Here is a 19,425-nt window from a genome sequence, read left to right as displayed (position 1 = left end):
TGTCTTCAGCCAACTCAATTCTAGCCACATGATGTCAAAAAATAGCTCAGGTTGTCGGTTACAGAGAGATTGTATTGACATCACAGCTGTACAGTTGAATTTGTGCTCCAGAATCAGCTGTGTTCCAAGCCAAACTCTTCAAGTACAGCTACAACACGAGCATCTCAATCGACCCGACAATGTGGAAAATTTCCCATATATGTCCTGTCCTCAAAATATTCAGTTGCTTCATCAAAACCCTGCCCACCATCATAAGGTCAGATGTGGAAATTTTTGCTGATGATTGGACAGCATTCAGATCCATTTTCGATTCATTAGGAATTGAAACAGTCCGTACATATATGCAACTAAACCTTGACAATATTCAGGTTTAGGTCAATAAGAGCAAGTAACATTTGCACCACAAAGGTGCCAAGCAAAGACCATCTCGAACCAAAGAGAGTTTAACCATCTCTTCTTGGCATTTACTGGCAGCAGCATGGCTAAATCCATTGTCATCAACATCCTGGGGGGGAGTTTCCATTGACCTAAAACTGAAGTGCACCAGTCACGTGAATATTGTATCTACAAGAGCAGGCCAGAGGCTGAGAATTCTGTGGTGAGTAACTCACCTCCTGACTCCCCAAACCCTGTTCACCTTCTATCAGGCACAAGTCAGGAGTGTGAGGGAATACTCCCCACATGCCTGGATGAGTGCAGCTCCAACAGCACTCAAGAGCTTGACACCATCCAGGGTAAAGCAACCCAGTATGGGCAGCTGTTCGTCTCTTGGGCTCCACCCTGACCTTTTAACCCGGAGGGGCTGCTGGGACCACCAGGCCTCCTACAATTCAGCCTGTCTTTGATCACTAACTGGTCTACTGCCAGAGCTTCTCATCAAAATTGATTAAAGCATGTGAACGTAAAGCTGTGTAAATCGTATCTTCCAATCAGCGGGCTAGATTTTGTTGCCAATTTACCCAGATGTCAGGACCAAATGCTCTTGTAGGCAGTGACACTGGTGTAGCAAACTGCTAGGAGGAGAGGGAGAGGTGAGCGCTGATGGAACAGGTCGGGGAATGCGAGAGAACCACAATGTCAAGGGCCCCTCTCTGGTTGTCGCATCAGTCATTATATGACAGAAATACAGTTCAGGGAGGTCAATCAGCATGAAGGAGAAATCCTCCCATTAACTGGTCTTGGCCAAAATTGTTGCCTTTTATGAACAATTGCAACATGGAAAACTGAAGTGCTGATGGTCTCCCACCCCAATCCTGACAAGGAGATGGCAACCTCCATGCTACTCCTCATGTGGTCAAATTTCATTAAAGCTGCAAAACCGCCCCTGATTATGGTCTTAACTACTGTAATTGGAGTGGGCAGTCAATCTGCCGCCCAGTCAACCTTAAGAAAGTTCCCCAAGCATCAGAATTGGGCCAGGATTAGCTGGGAAAATAGTGACCACCTGTTTCTCCCTCACCGCCATTTCCATGCCCACCATCACAAGGCTGGGAAAATTCAGCCCGTGGTTTCAATGTTCTAGTATTTAGGCAAAGTGGTAAAGTTAATTTAAGATAGTATTTACTTGTAGCCATGCTATAAATTTTAGCTTATCTTAATTATTCTTTAGCAAGGTAAAATAGTGATTTAACAATGGAGTAGGCTGTTGTATAATGTAGGGAAAGTATGTGTGAAAGTTGGAGCCCATCAAAAAGAAAATCCATATAAAATTGCTATCTCATAACAAGTTAACAAATATTAAAGGAAGCTTGCATTTCTTTGTCTTCATTTCACTTCAGGGGCAAATGCTAAACTGAGGTATCAGATCACCTCGGGGAATGTTAAGGGAATGTTTGATGTGGAGCCAGAAGTTGGAACAATCTTCATAGCTCAGCGGTTAAATTATGAACAAGAACAACACTATGAGCTGAGGCTTGTGGCTTCCGATGGAAAGTGGGAAAACCAAACATTAGTGACTGTCAATGTCATCAACAAGAATGATGAGGCACCGATCTTCACAAAGAATGAGTATCATGACAGTGTTATGGAGGAGCTCTTAGACCTGCCAGTTTTTGTCCTCCAGGTGTGTGAATTTTTGCATTAAATTTGAATTTATATATAAATGATTTGGAGGAAAATGTAACTGGTCTGATTAGGAAGCTTGCGAATAACACAAAGGCTGGTGGAATTGCGGATAGCAATGAGGACTGTCAGAGGATACAGCAGGATATAGATCAGTTGGAGACTTCATAGAATTTACAGTGCAGAAGGAGGCCATTCAGCCCATCGAGTCTGCACCGGCTCTTGGAAAGAGCACCCTACCCAAGGTCAACACCTCCACCCTATCCCCATAACCCAGTAACCCAAAGGGCAATTTTGGACACTAAGGGCAATTTAGCATGACCAATCCACCTAACCTGCTAATCTTTAGACTGTGGGAGGAAACCGGAGCACCCGGAGGAAACCCACGCACACACGGGGAGGATGTGCAGACTCCGCACAGACAGTGACCCAAGCCGGAATCGAACCTGGGACCCTGGAGCTGTGAAGCAATTGTGCTATCCACAATGCCACCGTGCTGCCCCTTGGGTGGAGAGATTGCAGATGGAGTTTAATCCGGACAAATGGGAGGTAATGCATTTTGGAAGGTCTCAGACAGGTGGGAAATTTACAGTAAATGGCAGAACCCTTAAGAGTATTGACAAGCAGGGCAGCACGGTGGCGCAGTGGTTAGCACTGCAGTCTCACGGCGCTGAGGTCCCAGGTTCGATTCCGGCTCTAGGTCATTTGTCCGTGTGGAGTTTGCACAATCTCCCCGTGTTTGCATGGGTTTCACCCCCACAACACAAAGATGTGCAAGGTAGGTGAATTGGACACGTCAAATTTCCCCTTAATTGGAAAAAAAATAATTGGGTACTCTAAATTTTTTTTTAAAAGAGTATTGACAAGCAGAGAGGTCTGAGTGTACTGGTCCACAGGTCACTCAAAGAGAATCACACCCACACTGATATTCATGACTTTGGTGAGGAGCATTTTGATGCTGTGGAAGGGGTGGAAAACTAATTGGAGTGATTCAAGTAAGCTACGGAGGAGGTGGACTTGAAGCTGGGATGCAACAATATGGAGAAGAAAGGGAAGTTGGAAGTGCAGTGTTGGTTGGTGAAGACAGAGGATCAGAATTGAATAACACTACTTTGTTCTTTGGCTGCATAGATTGTCTACCCTGTATGACCTAACAAAAGGCAAAACATTGTTTTAAAATGGAAGTGACAAAAGGGCCTCGGATCCTACCAGATTTAAATGCTCCTCACCTTGCCCTTTGTTCTATTTAAACTTATGCCTTCTAGCTGCCAACTCAGCAACCATTGGATATAGTTTTTCGTTTATTACCTCATTCAAACCCTTCATAACTTTGAATATGTTTTTAATGTGATCTACTATATTAACCTTTGGTATGTCGTGAACAGAGCTTCATTTTCTCTCGCCTGTCTTCCCTGATATCATCAGAGAATCTGTTACCACACGCTCCATGGTCTTTGCATCCATAAAGTAAATCCAACACCATCTATTTAACAGCCACATAACCAATGATTTATGGAGGCTTAATATTATCTCTTTAAGTTCACCATTCTGCTATTTATGAAATATAGAATCCATGTAAAGTAGTCACTGTCTAATTTAATTGTTGTTTTCCACAAATTCAAATGTATGTGGTAAATGAGTAAATATAAGACCAATTAGGTGTTAATTTCCAAAAATTAAAATTGATCAGGAAGACTAATTTTAGGAAGCCGGTTTAGACCGTAATTTGTCACAGAACGTTCAACTATACTGGTTGGGGGTGGTTTAGCACAGTGGGCTAAACAGCTGGCTTGCAATGCAGAACAATGCCAGCAGCGCGGGTTCAATTCCCGTACCGGCCTCCCCAAACAGGCACCGGAATGTGGCGACTAGGGGCTTTTCACAGTAACTTCATTGAAGCCTACTTGTGACAATACGCAATTATTATTATTATTATTATTATACGTTAAAGGAACAGTACAATAAATTTGCAAAATAAATGAAACTCTGATGTTGAGCGATCCATATGTATGCTGAGATTGTTGTCAGCCTATTGAGGTTCAAGCTGATATTCAAATTATATGAAGATAGGAGATTTAGGATTTTAGTAATGAAGTTACTGTGAAAAGCCCCTAGTCGCCACATTCCGGCACCTGTCCGGGGAGGCTGGTACGGGAATCGAACCGTGCTGCTGGCCTGCGTGGTCTGCTTAAAAATCGTCAGCAACTGATTAATTTAGATTCTATGAACAAAGTGACAGAAAATATAGAGTCAGTGAGAAATTCATTAAAGTATTAACATAAATGGAGTGCAAAAGTATTCCTACTTGCTGGTGAGAGTTTTAGAAGTTAGATCAAAGAAACAATAAACTGTTTGAAGCTCTCCAACCTGTAGTAGCATTTAAATTTATGTTCACAGTTCCCCACCCCGTGATTTCACAGTGTTTCCATTATCAAGCACTGGCCAAAAGTCAGCGACTAAATTATAGCTCAGGCATACCCTCGTGGTTTTGGTAGAAGCCCGGAGTGGTGTGTCAGATTGCTCTTTCAACTGGAGTCCAATGTGTGGTGAGGAAGACCTTATAGGGAAGGGAAGTTGGAAAAAGTAAAATGAACAAAAATCACTTTGACATTGAAAAAAAATGTTTTTTCCATACTTTGACTGCTCCCTTTCTTTAGGAGTTAATGCATAAAATGTATAGCAAGGATCTGGGCTACTTTAATTTTTCCCATCGCCCTTTTTGTAAATAATTATACCCTATACTTTAGTTAAAAGCCATGCCGGCGTTGGACTGGGGTGGGCACAGTAAGAAGTCTTACAGCATCAGGTTAAAGTCCAACAGGTTTGTTTGGAAACACTAGCTTTTGGAGCACAGCTCCTTCATCAGGTCTAGTTAAAAGCATTACCAGGTTTAATGAGCTTTGGGAGCTGATACCTATATGAGAAGGATGATTCTCTTCAAAGTCACCGCTGTACCTTTCTTCAACTTCTGTAGGTCTCAGCTACTGACCCAGATCAGGAAGCAGACCAGAATGCCTTGCGTTACTCTCTCCATGGGCAGGGGGCTAACAGTGAATTTACCATTGATGAGCACACCGGTAGAATATATGCAAGAAAAAAGTTGGACCGCGAGGAACGATCCATCTGGCGCTTCCTTGTTCTTGCCACTGATGAAAATGGTGAAGGGCTCACTGGTTTTTCTGATGTAATTGTTGAGGTGCGTGACGTGAATGACAACCTGCCACTTTTCCTGTGTGCTTCTGATGGCTGCTTCATTGGACATGTTCCAGAAAATTCCCCAGCAGATACTTCTATTATGGAGATGATTGCGACAGATTTGGACGATCCCAAGATTGGGCAAAATGCAGTATTGACATATAGAATAATCCAGAATGTTCGAAACGAAATCAATCTAAACCTGTTTTCCATCAATTCTTCCACTGGCACTATATACACTGTGTTAGGCTCTCTGGACAGAGAGAAAGAAAACAGATATCTGGTTGTGATAGAAGCTCGAGATGGAGGTGGGTTGACGGGGACGGGGACAGCCACCATTTTGGTTACAGATGTGAATGATCATGCTCCAGTCTTTAGGCAAAGTCTCTTCAGGGCAAAGATTACCGAAAATACTGAGATCAACACTGAGATTCTTGTTGTAACCGCCACGGACGTTGATGAGGGAGAAAATGCCTTAATGACATTCAGTATCGTGGACGGTGACGAAGATCATAAATTTTTTATTGAAACAAATCAAATCAAGAAGTGTGGCATGATCAAGCTAAAGAAAAAGCTCGATTATGAGAAGCCTCACGAGAGGAAGTTCAATTTAACTATTAAGGCCGAAGATGTGGACTTTTTCAGCGTAGCCACCTGCATCATTGATGTGGAAGATTACAACGACCACACTCCCACCTTCTTCCCACAGTTTTATGAAGCAGATCCATTGCTGGAAGATGTCTTCATTGGAACTAGAGTTGTCCAGGTAACGGCAGTCGATTTGGATTCTGCCCAGAACGGAGAGTTTACCTACAACATCACGCTCGATTCAGATCCACTTGGGCAGTTTTCTGTGGATAGCAGTGGATGGGTTACAATCGCCAGCGCTCTGGATCATGAGGTAACGCCACAACACCACCTGGTGATCCTGGCCACTGACCTGGGAAGTCCAACTCTGACAGGCAGCGCGGCTGTCATTTTAACTGTGAAGGATGTCAACGACAATGGGCCAGAATTTGAGGTCCCTTATACACCGATTGTCTGGGAAAACACGGCTGCACCCCAAGTAATCCAGTTAAATCTAACATCAACGTTAATTTATGCTAAGGACAAAGATAGTCCAGTGAATGCGTCCCCATTCTCATTCGACTTACAAACTCAGAACGGTAATTCTTCTGCCTTTGCTCTGAAAGATTTTGGCAATGGCAGCGCTGGTCTCACAGCACTCCGTATGTTTGACAGAGAGAACCAAAAGATCTTCTACCTGCCCGTGATTATTACCGACAGTGGATTCCCACCCATGAGTTCAACAAGCACTTTAACCGTCACCATTGGAGATGTGAATGATCATCCCCACTCAGCTGGTTGTATCGAATTCCTGGTTTATAATTACAATGGTAAGTAGTTACCCCATAAAGATGCAAAGTGGTCTCCACAGATGCAATGTCTAACATTCTTACACAAAATAGAGTTTATAAACCATTAGTGATACTCAGAGAGGCCCACTGGGAGTGACAGCTGGCATTTTGCTACTAATGGCTTTAATTGTTCGTTTCAGGTAAAACATGTCCGAGTGGAGCATAAACCCTGGCATGGACCTGATGGGTCTAATGGTCTGTTTCTGTACAGTAAATACTTCATACTAGGCAACATGTAACTCAGTTTTAGATCAGCAGTAGCTAACTATAGTTGTATCCCTTAGAATCAGTATTAAGTTCTTCGTCCTTGCTGAAAATACCCCCCGCCCCCCCAATCCCCAGACTCTGTTTCCTGCTGTAATTTTCTTTGTTCTTTGTTCTACACATCAGTCCTGATCACAGCCTATATATCCTGCTGTAAGGTTTGCACCTGGACAATGGCAGCGGTAACAGTTAGGTTACAATTTTGTGCCTACACTCCAAGTCCAGACTCAAACATGAAGAATAACTATTTGCATGGGGTGCCAAAAACTATGCAATCTGAGCATAGATTGGTGCCTTGAGGCGAGAGAAGTGGGTAATTAGCCATAGACCATGAGAGTCCATAGACATCTCTCTCTGTTAGAGAAAGAGAGCCAGACAGACAAGTGATTATATAGCTTGAGGGACACCATTCCACACCAACCATGGAGCAAGACAAGGAGAAAGCCTCCCATGAGCTACCACAGACAATATGAGCATTGGTACTTTTCAGTCCCACATACTAGCCATATAGCCAACTGTACGAATCAGCCAACAAGGCGAGGAGAGATGAGGAAAGAAAATCAGGGAGATTTTTATTCTTTCATGTGATATGGGTGTCAGCAGAAAGGCAAACATTTATTGCCCGTCCCTAATTTCCCTTGGGATGCTAATGGCGAGAAGCCCTCTTGAACCACTTCAGTCCATCGGGTTTGACTTTTCTGTAATGGTTTGGTACAACTCACTGGCTTACTGGGCCATTTCAAAGGGCAGGTATGAGTCAACCGCATTGTGTGGGTGACATGTAGGCCAGTCCAGGTAAGGACGGAAGATGTCAACCCTAAAGGACATTGGTGAACCAGATGGGTTTTTATGGCAATCGACCACAGTTTCATGGTCACCATTACTGAAACTAGGGGCGTAATTCAGCAACCACATTGCACCCGGCACGGAGCCAGGCGCAACAGGTCAATCCCGCGGGAGCCACATATTGGGCTCCATGCTGGTCTGATCATGAGTCACCTGACTCACTCCGCCCGGTGCAATCTGGATCTTGCTCTCGCAGGGCGTGATCCAGATTAATTACAATGAACCAGTAGTCTTCTTAAGTACCGGGATGCCGCACTCACCCAGTGCCCGGGAGTCAAATGACTGTGCTTGCGAGGTCCCGACTGGGTGCCGTTTAACACTGGTTTCCACAAACATGAATCAGGCGTGACAGCATGTTGGGGGGGGGGGAGGTGTCTCTCAGGCCATTAGAGACCCCCAGCTGGCCAAGAACAGGGCAGGATAGTACTCAGGCACCATGGCACTGCCAGCTTGGCACCCTGGCAGTGCCACCCAGGAAGCCTGGCACTGTCAGGGTGCCTGGGTGGCATTGCCAGGGAGATAGGCTGACACTGCCAAGGTGCCCAGGTGCCTGGTTCGCACTGCCAAGGGTTGGGGGAGGCTGCCTATTAGAGGGAGGGGTGAGGAGGGTTCCAGGGGCCAATGGAAGGTTGGGAAGGGGATGAAGGGGGTGTCCAGAAAGCTGGGGGGAGGGCCTGAATGGAGGAGGGGAGGTACAGAGATGGGGGGTTGCTGGTCAAAATGGCATCCCGGTCAGAAAATCAACTAAAGTATGGCTTCGTTGAGGAGAAACTCCCAACGCCCAAAAACCAGCAAAGTGCCAGTGAATAATGGGATAAACCTCGACTCTGTAGCTACCGTGAAATGCCAGCCAAATGTGCCCAAAACCGGATGTGGTTTTAAGGTCCCTGAATCGTGGCAGCTTTCAATTGCAGATTTATTGATTAATTGGATTTATGTTCCACCAGCTGTCTGGCTGGGATATCTGTGTCCCCAGAACATTTTCCTGGGCCTGCAGGTTCCTTGTTCCATGGCAGTATAAATACGTCACTGTCTCACCCAAATATATCAGATAATCCAGTTTTCAAAGAATGATGGATGTCTAATGTCATGTCACTGATTCTGTGGTTAACTTGCATTTATTTTGTACAGGTTATGCTCCAAGGCTCTGGAAGCAGAGACGTGGTAGATTAAATTTCTGAAAGCTAATCTTTTAGAAGGCTTATTTATCTATGTCATGAACATATTTGTCTGTGATCTGCCAAGAGTTGTTATTGTCAAAGATAATTGTTCACTGAAGCAGTGTGCTGTGTCACTTGTATTAGGTCTACTTGGTACCACTGAGTTAGGAAAGGTGCAAGCCCCTGATCTAGATGACTGGGATGAGAAAAGATACAGATTTGAAGGAACATCTCCAAGGTAAGCAAATCTGGAGAGTGTGTGCTTGTACATGTGCGTGTGCATGTGCTTGTGTGTGTTGTCCTCTGCTGTCCTGTCAAGCACAGAAAACAAATGAACAGAAAAATGGCAATGATGTGAAATCAGAGCGAATAAAACTATTCTGGCGCGCCACGCACATATCCCACAGTGTCATTTCACAGTACAAAAATGGGATTATGTCACAGTGACACTCATACTCTCTGTTTCGTTTGATTTTTAAAATGCTTTTATCCAATTCACCCAGCCTTTGGGCCATTTTGGCAGCTGAGTCAGAACCTGGGTGAGGCCTTTTTAACTTACTTTTCAGGCTAGAAGCCGGATGGACACCCCTTTAGTTTTGACCTGACACACATTTTCGGGGAATTTTGTCTTGTAATTAAAATCTGAAGTATCACCACCCAGTTTTCAATCGTTCCATTTTAAATATACTTGGTATATGATGGATCTATCTATATCTCCATGAATTTGTGGTTTAGTGTATCCATAGCTCCATGGGGTGCAGGTAACGTTGTACAACGGCTTTGCACATGTGTGATTAACTCCTTCCACAGCACCTAATTGATTTAGATTGGACATTCCCAGTTGGAAGTGAAAGGTGTCCAGACTGACCCGTAACATTTTTCCTGAAGGGAAAGTCTAACCTCCACCGACTGAAACTCAGTCAAGCCTGGGGACACACCAGATGATGACAATTGCATTAGACAATTTGAAAGCTCAACCTGAGCCAATAAATGCAAATCAGAATGGAGAAATGGGGGAATATATGATGTTAAATTCTTTGCTTTATTAATCAATTATGCTCATTGGTTTCAGACACTTTGCCCTCAATGAAAATTCTGGTTTCCTGAGTATTATTGACGGTGCACCTTCAGGGGTGTATAGCTTCCAGGTCAAAGTTGCAGATGGCATCTGGCCAGATGTAGTTTCAACAATAACGGTAGTTGTCAAAGAATTGGAGGAAGATGCCATATATAATGCGGGTTCCCTGAGACTAACTGGTGAGCATCTTAGCATTTCCTTATCACCTGGATTTGATTGAAACATTAACACAATTTCCTACATATTTCTTATGAATGAGGGAATGCCAGCCGAACGCATATGTCCATTAAGTGCATTTGAACATAAGAAAGGTTGGAATGAGAAAGGACATTTAGTACATCAAATCTATTTAGAACATAGAACATAGAACAGTACAGCACAGAACAGGCCCTTCGGCCCTCAATGTTGTGCCGAGGAATGATCACCCTACTCAAACCCACCCTATACCCGTAACCCAACCCCCCCCAACCCCCCCACAACCTTACTTTTCAGGACACTACGGGCAATTTAGCATGGCCAATCCACCTAACCCGCACATCTTTGGACTGTGGGAGGAAACCGGAGCACCCGGAGGAAAGCCACGCGCACACGGGGAGGACGTGCAGACTCCGCACAGACAGTGACCCAGCCGGGAACCGAACCTGGGACCCTGGAGCTGTGAAGCATTTATGCTAACCACCATGCTACCGTGCTGCAAGACCATGTGCAAACTACTCAATCATGGCACCTATCCAGCCTGTTCAATTTCCTAAGGAAACATTCTGCAGGGAATTCCCTGCCTGTTTCCCAAAGAGAAGTTAAGCAAATTGCAGAATATCTTTCATCCAACATAAGAATAATTCTAATTACTTTCTGACAGTTCCATGGTCCCCCAAAGCTTAGTAACCATAATGTTCAGAGTATTCAATTATCTCAGTATTTAGTGATGTAGAGTGATCCCACTCCTGTCCCTTAGATATCCATCCAGCTCATATTAAAGCAATTAATCAGCATTGAGCCAATTGCCTCAGCTTGGAGTTTATTCTTCACATCCACTACCCTGTAGAGAACCATTAATTCATACAAATTGCAGGTCGTAAATGAGATTCACTATTTAGAAGCTTTGTGGTTCAGGAATTCAATCTGCGTATAGCACAGATTTAGGCACCGAACTCATGTGGAACACACACCAGGCCATCCCCTTAGACCATAGATACAACCATCAACAAACAAATGCACCTTGCTGATTTTTGCTTTTGCCATTGCTTACGGGTTTCTTTGCAGTATGCAGAATTGTTCCCAGTGTTTACCTCCAACCCTTTACAACTGCGTTATCCTCTATCTGAAAATGATGATTCTTGAATTTGTTGAGGCCAAGCCCACCAGACAATACCCACAGCCTCTCACATCCAATAGCAGTGGATATAATGTTGGCACATCAAGTAATCCATAATAATGAGAGAGTACAGAATTTCATTTTTGTTTATTACTGAATCATTGCCATCTTATGTTATCATTTCCCATCTATTGAAATTTGAATATATCCTATGGACATTCATTTCAAACAGCATAAACTCACAGCGTTGAGGACCCGGGTTCGATCCCAGCCCCGGGTCACTGTTTGTGTGGAGTTGGCCATTCTCCACGTGTCTGCGTGGGTCTCACCCCCACAACCCAAAAGATGCACAGGGTAGGTGGATTGACCATTCTAAATTGCCCTTTAATTGGAAAAAAATATGTAACAGAATAAATTTTGAAGCAAATTCTTCACTTGCTTGAATGAAATGAATGCCTGGGTGAAGAATGAATCATTTCAACGCTAGCTATGAAGCTATTTCTGAGACTGACGACTACTGGTGTTGTGAACTAGAAAATATTCTATGGTTATTTGTTAACTTTAACATCATATTTAAAAATATTTCATCAGAAAATACCATTCATAATTATTATTAAATTATTGCTTAAATTTCAAAAGGTAAGAAGTTTAATGTTAAGTAAGGTTCACTTTGTGACACATAAAACAACTTAATTTATGAATGCATCCTTCAAGTAAAATGGACTTTTTTTCAAACAGATATAACAGCAGAAGAGTTTATCTCCCAGTCGGATGCTGCAGAAAGCAAGTACACCAAGCTAAGAAAGGTTTTAGCAGAAATTATTCCAGCACCGCTGGATAACATTCATATTTTCAGTGTTATGAATACCAATAGTGGAGTTAGAGAAGTAGATGTCTGGTATGCGGCTCAAGGATCTCCATTCTACAAGGCTGAGAAAATGAACGGAAATGTGGCCGCTTCCAAAGCCACGGTACGTACCTCATAAAGCTAATGAATTGTTTCAGTAAGAGCTGGACAGCTATTTTCCATTAAATTTCCTAATGATAAACATTAACAAAGCTAATAATATTAATGGGTGAGGATGAGGATATTCTACTGAATTGCCCGGCAAAAGCTAAATATAACTAAGGGAGATGTCAGAACACATATCAAGGTCATTCAGTCACCTTTATTGCCAGAATCACAGAATAATACAGCGTAGAAGAGGCCCTTCGGCCCATCGAGCCTGACCTGCCAACTAATCCCATTTGCCAGCACTTGGCCCATAGCCTTTAATGTCATGACGTGCCAAGTGCTCATCCAGGTACTATTTTAAAGGATGTGAGGCAACCCGCCTCTAGCACCCTCCCAGGCAGTGCATTCCAGACCATCACCCCCTCTGCGTAAAAATAAATACCCCCGAAACCTTCTGCCTCTCACGTTGAACTTGGGTCCCCTCGTAACTGATCCTTCAACGAAAGGGAACAGCTGCTCCCTATCCAACCTGTCCATACCCCTCATTATCTTGTACTCCTCGATCAGGTCACCTCTCAGTCTTTTCTGCTCCAGCGAAAACAACCTATGCCTAACCAAACCCTCTTTCTAACTTAAATGTTCCATCCCAGGCAACATCCTGGTGAATCGCCTCTGCACCCCCTCCTGTACAATCACATTCTTCCTGTAGTGTGGTGAACAAAATTGCACACAGTACTCCAGCCATGGCCTCACCAAAGTTCTATACAACTCCAACGTGACCTCCCTGCTTTTGTAATGTATGCCTCAATTGATAAAGGCACGTGTCCTAATACCTTTTTCACAACCCTATTAACCTGCCCATCTGCTTCAGAGATCTATCAACAAGGTCCCTTTGTTCCTGGAAACTTCCGAGTGTCAGGCCATTCATTGAATATTTTCTTGTCACATTACTCGTTCCAAAGAGTATCACCTCACATCTTTCAGGGTGAAATTCCATCTGCCACTTTTCTGCCCATTTGACCATCCTGTCTATATCTTCTTGTAATGCAAGACACTCAATCTCACTATTAACCATCCGGCAAATCTTTGTGTCATCTGCAAACTTATTTATCCTTTCCCCACATAATTATCTGTGTAATTTATATGAATGACACATAATAGGGGATCCAGCACAGATCCCTGTGGTATGCCACTGGACACTGGCTTCCAGCCATCTGTCATCACCCTCTTTTTTCTACAGCTAAGCCAATTTTTAATTCACCTTATCTAGTTACCCTGTATCCCATGTTCATTTGCCTTATCAAGTTACCCTGCATCCCATGGTACATTTGTCAAAGGCTTTGCTGAAATCCATTTATACTACATCGACTGCACTACCCTCATCTTCACACCTGGTCACATTCTCAAAAAATTCAATCAAATGTGGGAGGCATGACTTCCGTCTGACAAAGCCATGCTGACTATTCCTGATCAAACCTTGCCTCTCCAAATGGAGATAAATTCTCTCCTTCAGAACTTTTTCCAATAGTTTCCTTACCACTGACGTGAGGCTCGTTCACTGGTCTGTATTTCCCTGTGTCTCTACAACCTTTCTTGAATAGTGGGAACACATTAGTGTTTTCCAGTCCTCTGGCACCTCTCCCGTGACCACAGAGGAATTAAAAATATGGGTCAGAATCTCTCCAATCTCCTCCCTCGCTTCCCACAGCAGCCTTGGACACAAGTCATACGAACCTGAGACTTGTCCACTTTTAAGCCTGCCAACGCCCCAAGATCTTGTCACTCACTATGACAATTTGCTCAAGAACCTCACAGCCTCGCTCCCTGAATTCCATATCTTTTTCCTCATTCTCTTGGGTATATTTTATTGACATGTTGCTGGAGGAAGTCTCAGTTCACTGCTATGGAGGGAAGTGTTAGAGTTATTACTGTCAATAGGAAACTTTACTTACTGATAATTAATACTGGAAACAGCAATGGCCATAGTTTTCCATCCATTAATTTTAATGGCACATTCCACTTCTGTTCTGTATGTGCTGCTAGAAGGTAGGGTATCCTGCTAGCAGTGTAAATTTGGGAAAAAATAATTCCCTCTGTGTCGAGCTCTCCATTCATGATAAAGTTGTGGTGGACGTCTATGAATTAACCACAGGAGACTTGGGTACATGTTATGATTGTTTAGTCAAGTTCCAAGCATGGAGAGCACTTTCTTAGAGACCCCTAATACAGAACTCCCTCCTGAAGCAGCACTTCCTCCTCTACTACAGCACTCACTCATGAAGCAGTACTCCCTCCTCTAATTCAGCACTCACTCCTGAAACAGCGCTCTCACCAAGTCTGATTTATGCCGTGTTAATCAGTATGCAGAACATAAGGGGCGCGATTCTCCGACCCCCACACCGGGTGGGAGAATCGCGGGAGTGCCGGGCGAATCATGCCACGCCGCCCTGGCACCCACACGTGATTCTCCCACCCCCCCCCCCCCCCCAAACGGCATGTTGCATTTTGTGACAGGCCGCTTGGAGCGGCGATTCTCTGGCCCGGATGGGCCGAGCGGCCTGCTTAATACGACGGGTTCACTCCGGCGCCAACCACACCTGGTCGCTGCCGGCGTGAATAGCGTGCGAGCGCTGCGTGTGGGGCCTGTGGGGGGGCGAAGGGAGAATCGAGCACCAGGGGGGTGCTCAGAAGGGGTCTGGCCCGCGATCGGTGCCCACCGATCGTCAGGCCGGCGTCTCTGAAAGACGCACTCTTTTCCCTGCGCCGCCCCGCAAGATCACTCCGACATGTCTTGCGAGACAGCGGAGGGGAAGACAGCAACCGCGCTTGCGCGAGATTGACGCGCCGCCACTCCTAGCCCTCTGGGGTGGGAGAATAGGGGGCGAGGAGCGACCTCCGACGCCGGAGTGAAACACTCCGGTTTTCACTCCGGCGTCGGCACTTTGTCTCCCTTTGGGAGAATCGCGCCCAGGATTCCAATTTACTGATCTTATGGATGAGGACAATATACTTTGGGACAATTCAGTAAAACATGCTTTGCAATTTAAAATTTTGCATTCATAGTCAGAACATGCCAATAAAACAGGACCTCTATCTAAATATTATTCATGGGAGTCATAAAAAGCAAGTTTTTAAAAGGTGCGATAACTTTGTTCTGTCATTGATAAAAGTTTTATGAATATTTAAACTTATAATACCGTCATGATTTATTAGAATATTATTGTGAGTGGCTACCGTATGGAAATGGTAAAAGTACACTTTCACAAGGAGCTCACTTTAAAGTCAGATTTTCAATTTAACGACTGATGCCATTTCACCACAGATCCAACAGCTTTATTGCCAAAAACCTGAAAACAATAGTGTTTTTTAAAAAATCTGTTATCCTCTAGTTAGACAGGCCTGGGTGACCTCAGGCTGATTGGATCCAGTCTAACGAGGATTGGTCTGCTTCTAGTGGGACTTCAGCTGTTGGTGGTTTCATTCTCAATGGGACAGTCTCAATAAAGGTTTCCACCTGATTTTACACTTCGGCTGTGTGGCAACTGCTCACGTGCTCAGAGTCTCTCAATGAGGGCAGCACGGTATCATATTCGTTAGCACTATGGCTTCACAGCACCAGGGGCCCTGGTTCAATTCCCGGCTGGGTCACTGTCTGTGCGGAGTCTGCACGTTCTCCCCGTGTGTGCGTGGGTTTCCTCCGGGTGCTCCGGTTCCTTCCACAGTCCAAAGATGTACAGGTTAGGTGGATTGGCCATGCTAAATTGCCCTTAGTGTTCAAAATTGCCCTTAGTGTTGGGTGGGGTTGCTGGGTTATGGGGATGGGGTGGAGGTGTTGACCTTGGGTAGGGTGCTCTTTCCAAGAGCCAGTGCAGACTCGATGGGCCAAATGGCCTCCTTCTGCACTGTAATATATCAGTGGGCAGCACATTAGCACAGTGGTTAGCACTGTGGCTTCACAACGCAAGAGTCCCATTTTCGATTTCCCGCTGGGTCACTGTCTGTCCAGAGTCTGCACATTCTCCCTGTTTCTGCATGGGTCTCCTCCAGGTGCTCCGGTTTCCTCCCACAGTCCAAAGACGTGCAGGTTAACTGGATGGGACATGCTAAATTGCCCTTAGTGTCCAAAAACAAAGATTAGGAGGGGTTATTGGGTTAGAGTGGAAGTGAGGGCTTACAACTCCTCTTCCGTAGGGCCACCTGCACTCAAGTCGGGGTCTTTATACATAGATGTTCCCCCTTATTAGGGTGAAACCTGCCCCCAATTACAGGGCGAGTTCATACTCTGTGGTAAAGACAGGGAATCTTATTGAGCATAGTCCCTGGCCCCGGAGGGGTCATAACAAACTTAAAATGTATTTTTACATTTACAAAATTGTCAGTTCGCTAATATGAATCAATTTCCACACAATTGAACAATCATGTTCATGGAGATTATTTTTGTATTTCTTGGATGATCTAAACGATAATTGTGAGCAACTCTTACCCAAGAGACCTTTTTTTTTCTTTTTTTAAATTTAGAGTACCCAATTATTTTTTCCAATTAAGGGGCAATTTAGCATGGCCAATTCACCTAACCAACACATCTTTGGGTTGTGGGGGCGAAACCCACGCAAACACGGGGAGAATGTGCAAACTCCACACGGACAGTGACCCAGGGCCGGGATTCAAACCCGGGTCCTCAGCGCCGTAGGCAGCAATGCTAACCACTGTGCCACCGTGCTGCCCTTACCCAAGAGGCCGTGACAGCTACTTTGCAACAAAACTGTAAGGTGATTGCCTCACATCAATTTTTCAGATTTGTAAGTCACTTTGTGTTCCTCCTTAAGGTCTCCGCCAGGCAGGCACATGTTCCTAAAGTGGGGAATCAGATACTCTGTTCCTTAGCTCCAGCCAGTGTTCTGCAGCTGGTCACTGGGAGGTGTAGACGAGCAGTGTGAGTTGAACAAACTGAGAAATTGACTCATCTCCACTTAACACCCTCTCACCCGTCGCCAAGGACACAATCGCGACGAGTGGGTTAAAATTCATATCCTAGACTTTAGTGGTGTTCAATTAGTGATAGCAAAATCACTTGCATTTTGTATTTTGTGACGGCTTGTGTACATTTTTAATGCATTTTATATTTTTCCTACATTTACCGTTGTGTTTATTTTTCTTTTCTTGCAGCTGGAAGTTACTTTAAATGTGAGCATATCCCAGATTGCTGTGGACGCTTGTGCGAATGCAGACTGTGGGACGGCTACTGGATGTACAAGTAGCACCACTTTTAGCCCAATTCCAACAGTGCTGAGCGCTGGAAATATTTCCTTAGTTTCCATAACAACATCTACTACTGCTCAGTGTATCTGTGAAGCTCGGGAAAGGCAACGTTTGTCTTGTTCCTCATATCCAGTAAATCCATGTCTAAATGGCGGCACTTGTGTTGATGCTGATTTAGGCTTCAGGTAATTCATTATATTTGTACATCAGTTTCTCTATTGGTTTGACCGTTGATAAATTTACTCCTCTTTTTAAACCTCCTTTTTTTCTGCAAGTGCTAAAAGTCCCTCAAATTAACCTACCACCAGGGACAGTCCTGACTGAAACAGCACTATTGTGACATAATTAAGGTCGACCTGAAGAGCTGTTTATTGGTCTATATTGCTGAACACAAACACTGTCAAAGTAAAATATAAATCATTAACATCAGTGGTGTTGGACACTGCTGTCTACCAGTTTTCTGCCCGAAGGCGTGCTGTAAGTTCAGGTTTGGAATCACTGGCCTCCACAGACCTCTCCTTGATATCAAGGAAGGTGTAGTGCCAGAAAATTAAAGTCACAAGTACACTTACATTAACACTGCAACAAAGTTACTGTGTGATGTGACCATCAATTCACTAGAGACACGATTGGAAGTAAACTGTGGTTTTAATACTCTTACAACTGAGCCTGCCTGCGACCAGAAGAACTGAGAGCAGGCTCACGCCTGCAGCACGTTATACTTCCGGTAGTGGCAGGGGCCATGGGCGGAGCCAAGGGTGGAGCCCTGTACAAGCTCCTCATCTCCCCCTATGGGCAGAGCCGCGCAACGGCTCACATACAGAGCCCACAAGGACATAATACTATGTAATGCAATACAGTGTGAATTATAATACAGTATGAATTCGCCACATTGTGAAAATCCCCGATTTGCCACACTCCGGCGCATGTTCGGGTACACTGATGGACAATTTAGAATGTCCAAATCACCTAACTGCACGTCTTCTGGGACTCGTGAGAGGAAACCGGAGCACCCGGAGGAAACCCACGCAGACATGGGGAGAACGTGCAGACTCTGCACAGGCAGTGACCCAAGGCGGGAATCGAACCTGGGACCCTGACGCTGTGAAGGAACCATGCTAGCCACTGTGCTACTGTGCCACCCCTTGATGTAATATGCTAGCTGTTAGTTAAGAAATCAAACTTTAAAATGTCATAATGTTTTGGAGATGTTTTATGACTTAATTAATTTCAGCTACCACCATCTTGTGTACTGCCATGCTTTCACATTCTTACTGCTTAGACCCTTTGATCACTTTAAAAAAAAAATTTAGATGACCCAATTATTTTTTCCAATTAAGGGGCAATTTAGTTTGGCCAATCCACCTACTCTGCACATTTTTGGGTTGTGGGGGCGAAACCCACACAGACACGGGGAGAATGTGCAAACTCCACATGGACAGTGACCCAGAGCCGGGATTGAACCTGGGAGCTCATCGCCGTGAGGCAGCAGGGCTAACCCACTGTGCCACCGTGCTGCCCCCCTTTGATCACTTTTAGCAAGATTTCTCTTGGTGCACAAAACTAACTTGACAGGAAGCATTCATAAAGACAAGTTTTAGCCCCAATTAAACAGTTTCTTAAAGGCATAATAACACTGAGGTAACTAGTTACTTGATGCTAGTCAGTTTGGCATATGAATGGAGAGCTCATCAATGCTTTTCAATAGCAGAATGAAAAAGAATAAAACAATGAAACAGAAGAAGTGATCATTTCCAATGGGTTTACAAGATAGGATGACATTCACGGAGAAGCATTGCTGTATCCCAGTCAGTAGATGGGTGGCACGTTAGCACAGTGGTTAGCACTTCACAGCACCAGGGTCCCAAGTTCGA

General features: G+C 44.5%; 1 protein-coding gene across 1 annotated transcript in view; it reads left to right on the top strand.

Moving 5' to 3' along the window:
- si:dkey-22o22.2 (neural-cadherin) overlaps positions 1–19,425 on the top strand; it is a 389,498-nt gene that overhangs the window by 304,192 nt on the left and 65,881 nt on the right. The window contains exons 17-22 of the mRNA XM_038808999.1: positions 1,779–2,062; positions 5,036–6,653; positions 9,089–9,182; positions 10,017–10,201; positions 12,076–12,308; positions 17,459–17,736. Coding sequence (XP_038664927.1) covers positions 1,779–2,062; positions 5,036–6,653; positions 9,089–9,182; positions 10,017–10,201; positions 12,076–12,308; positions 17,459–17,736 — 2,692 coding nt within the window. The remainder of the gene's footprint in view (positions 1–1,778; positions 2,063–5,035; positions 6,654–9,088; positions 9,183–10,016; positions 10,202–12,075; positions 12,309–17,458; positions 17,737–19,425) is intronic.

The sequence above is a fragment of the Scyliorhinus canicula genome, chromosome 10 (assembly GCF_902713615.1).
Source record: "Scyliorhinus canicula chromosome 10, sScyCan1.1, whole genome shotgun sequence".
NCBI classification, from domain to species: Eukaryota; Metazoa; Chordata; class Chondrichthyes; order Carcharhiniformes; family Scyliorhinidae; genus Scyliorhinus; species Scyliorhinus canicula.
Note: the sequence above shows the minus strand (reverse complement) of the source record. Positions and strands in the feature narration are given on the sequence as shown.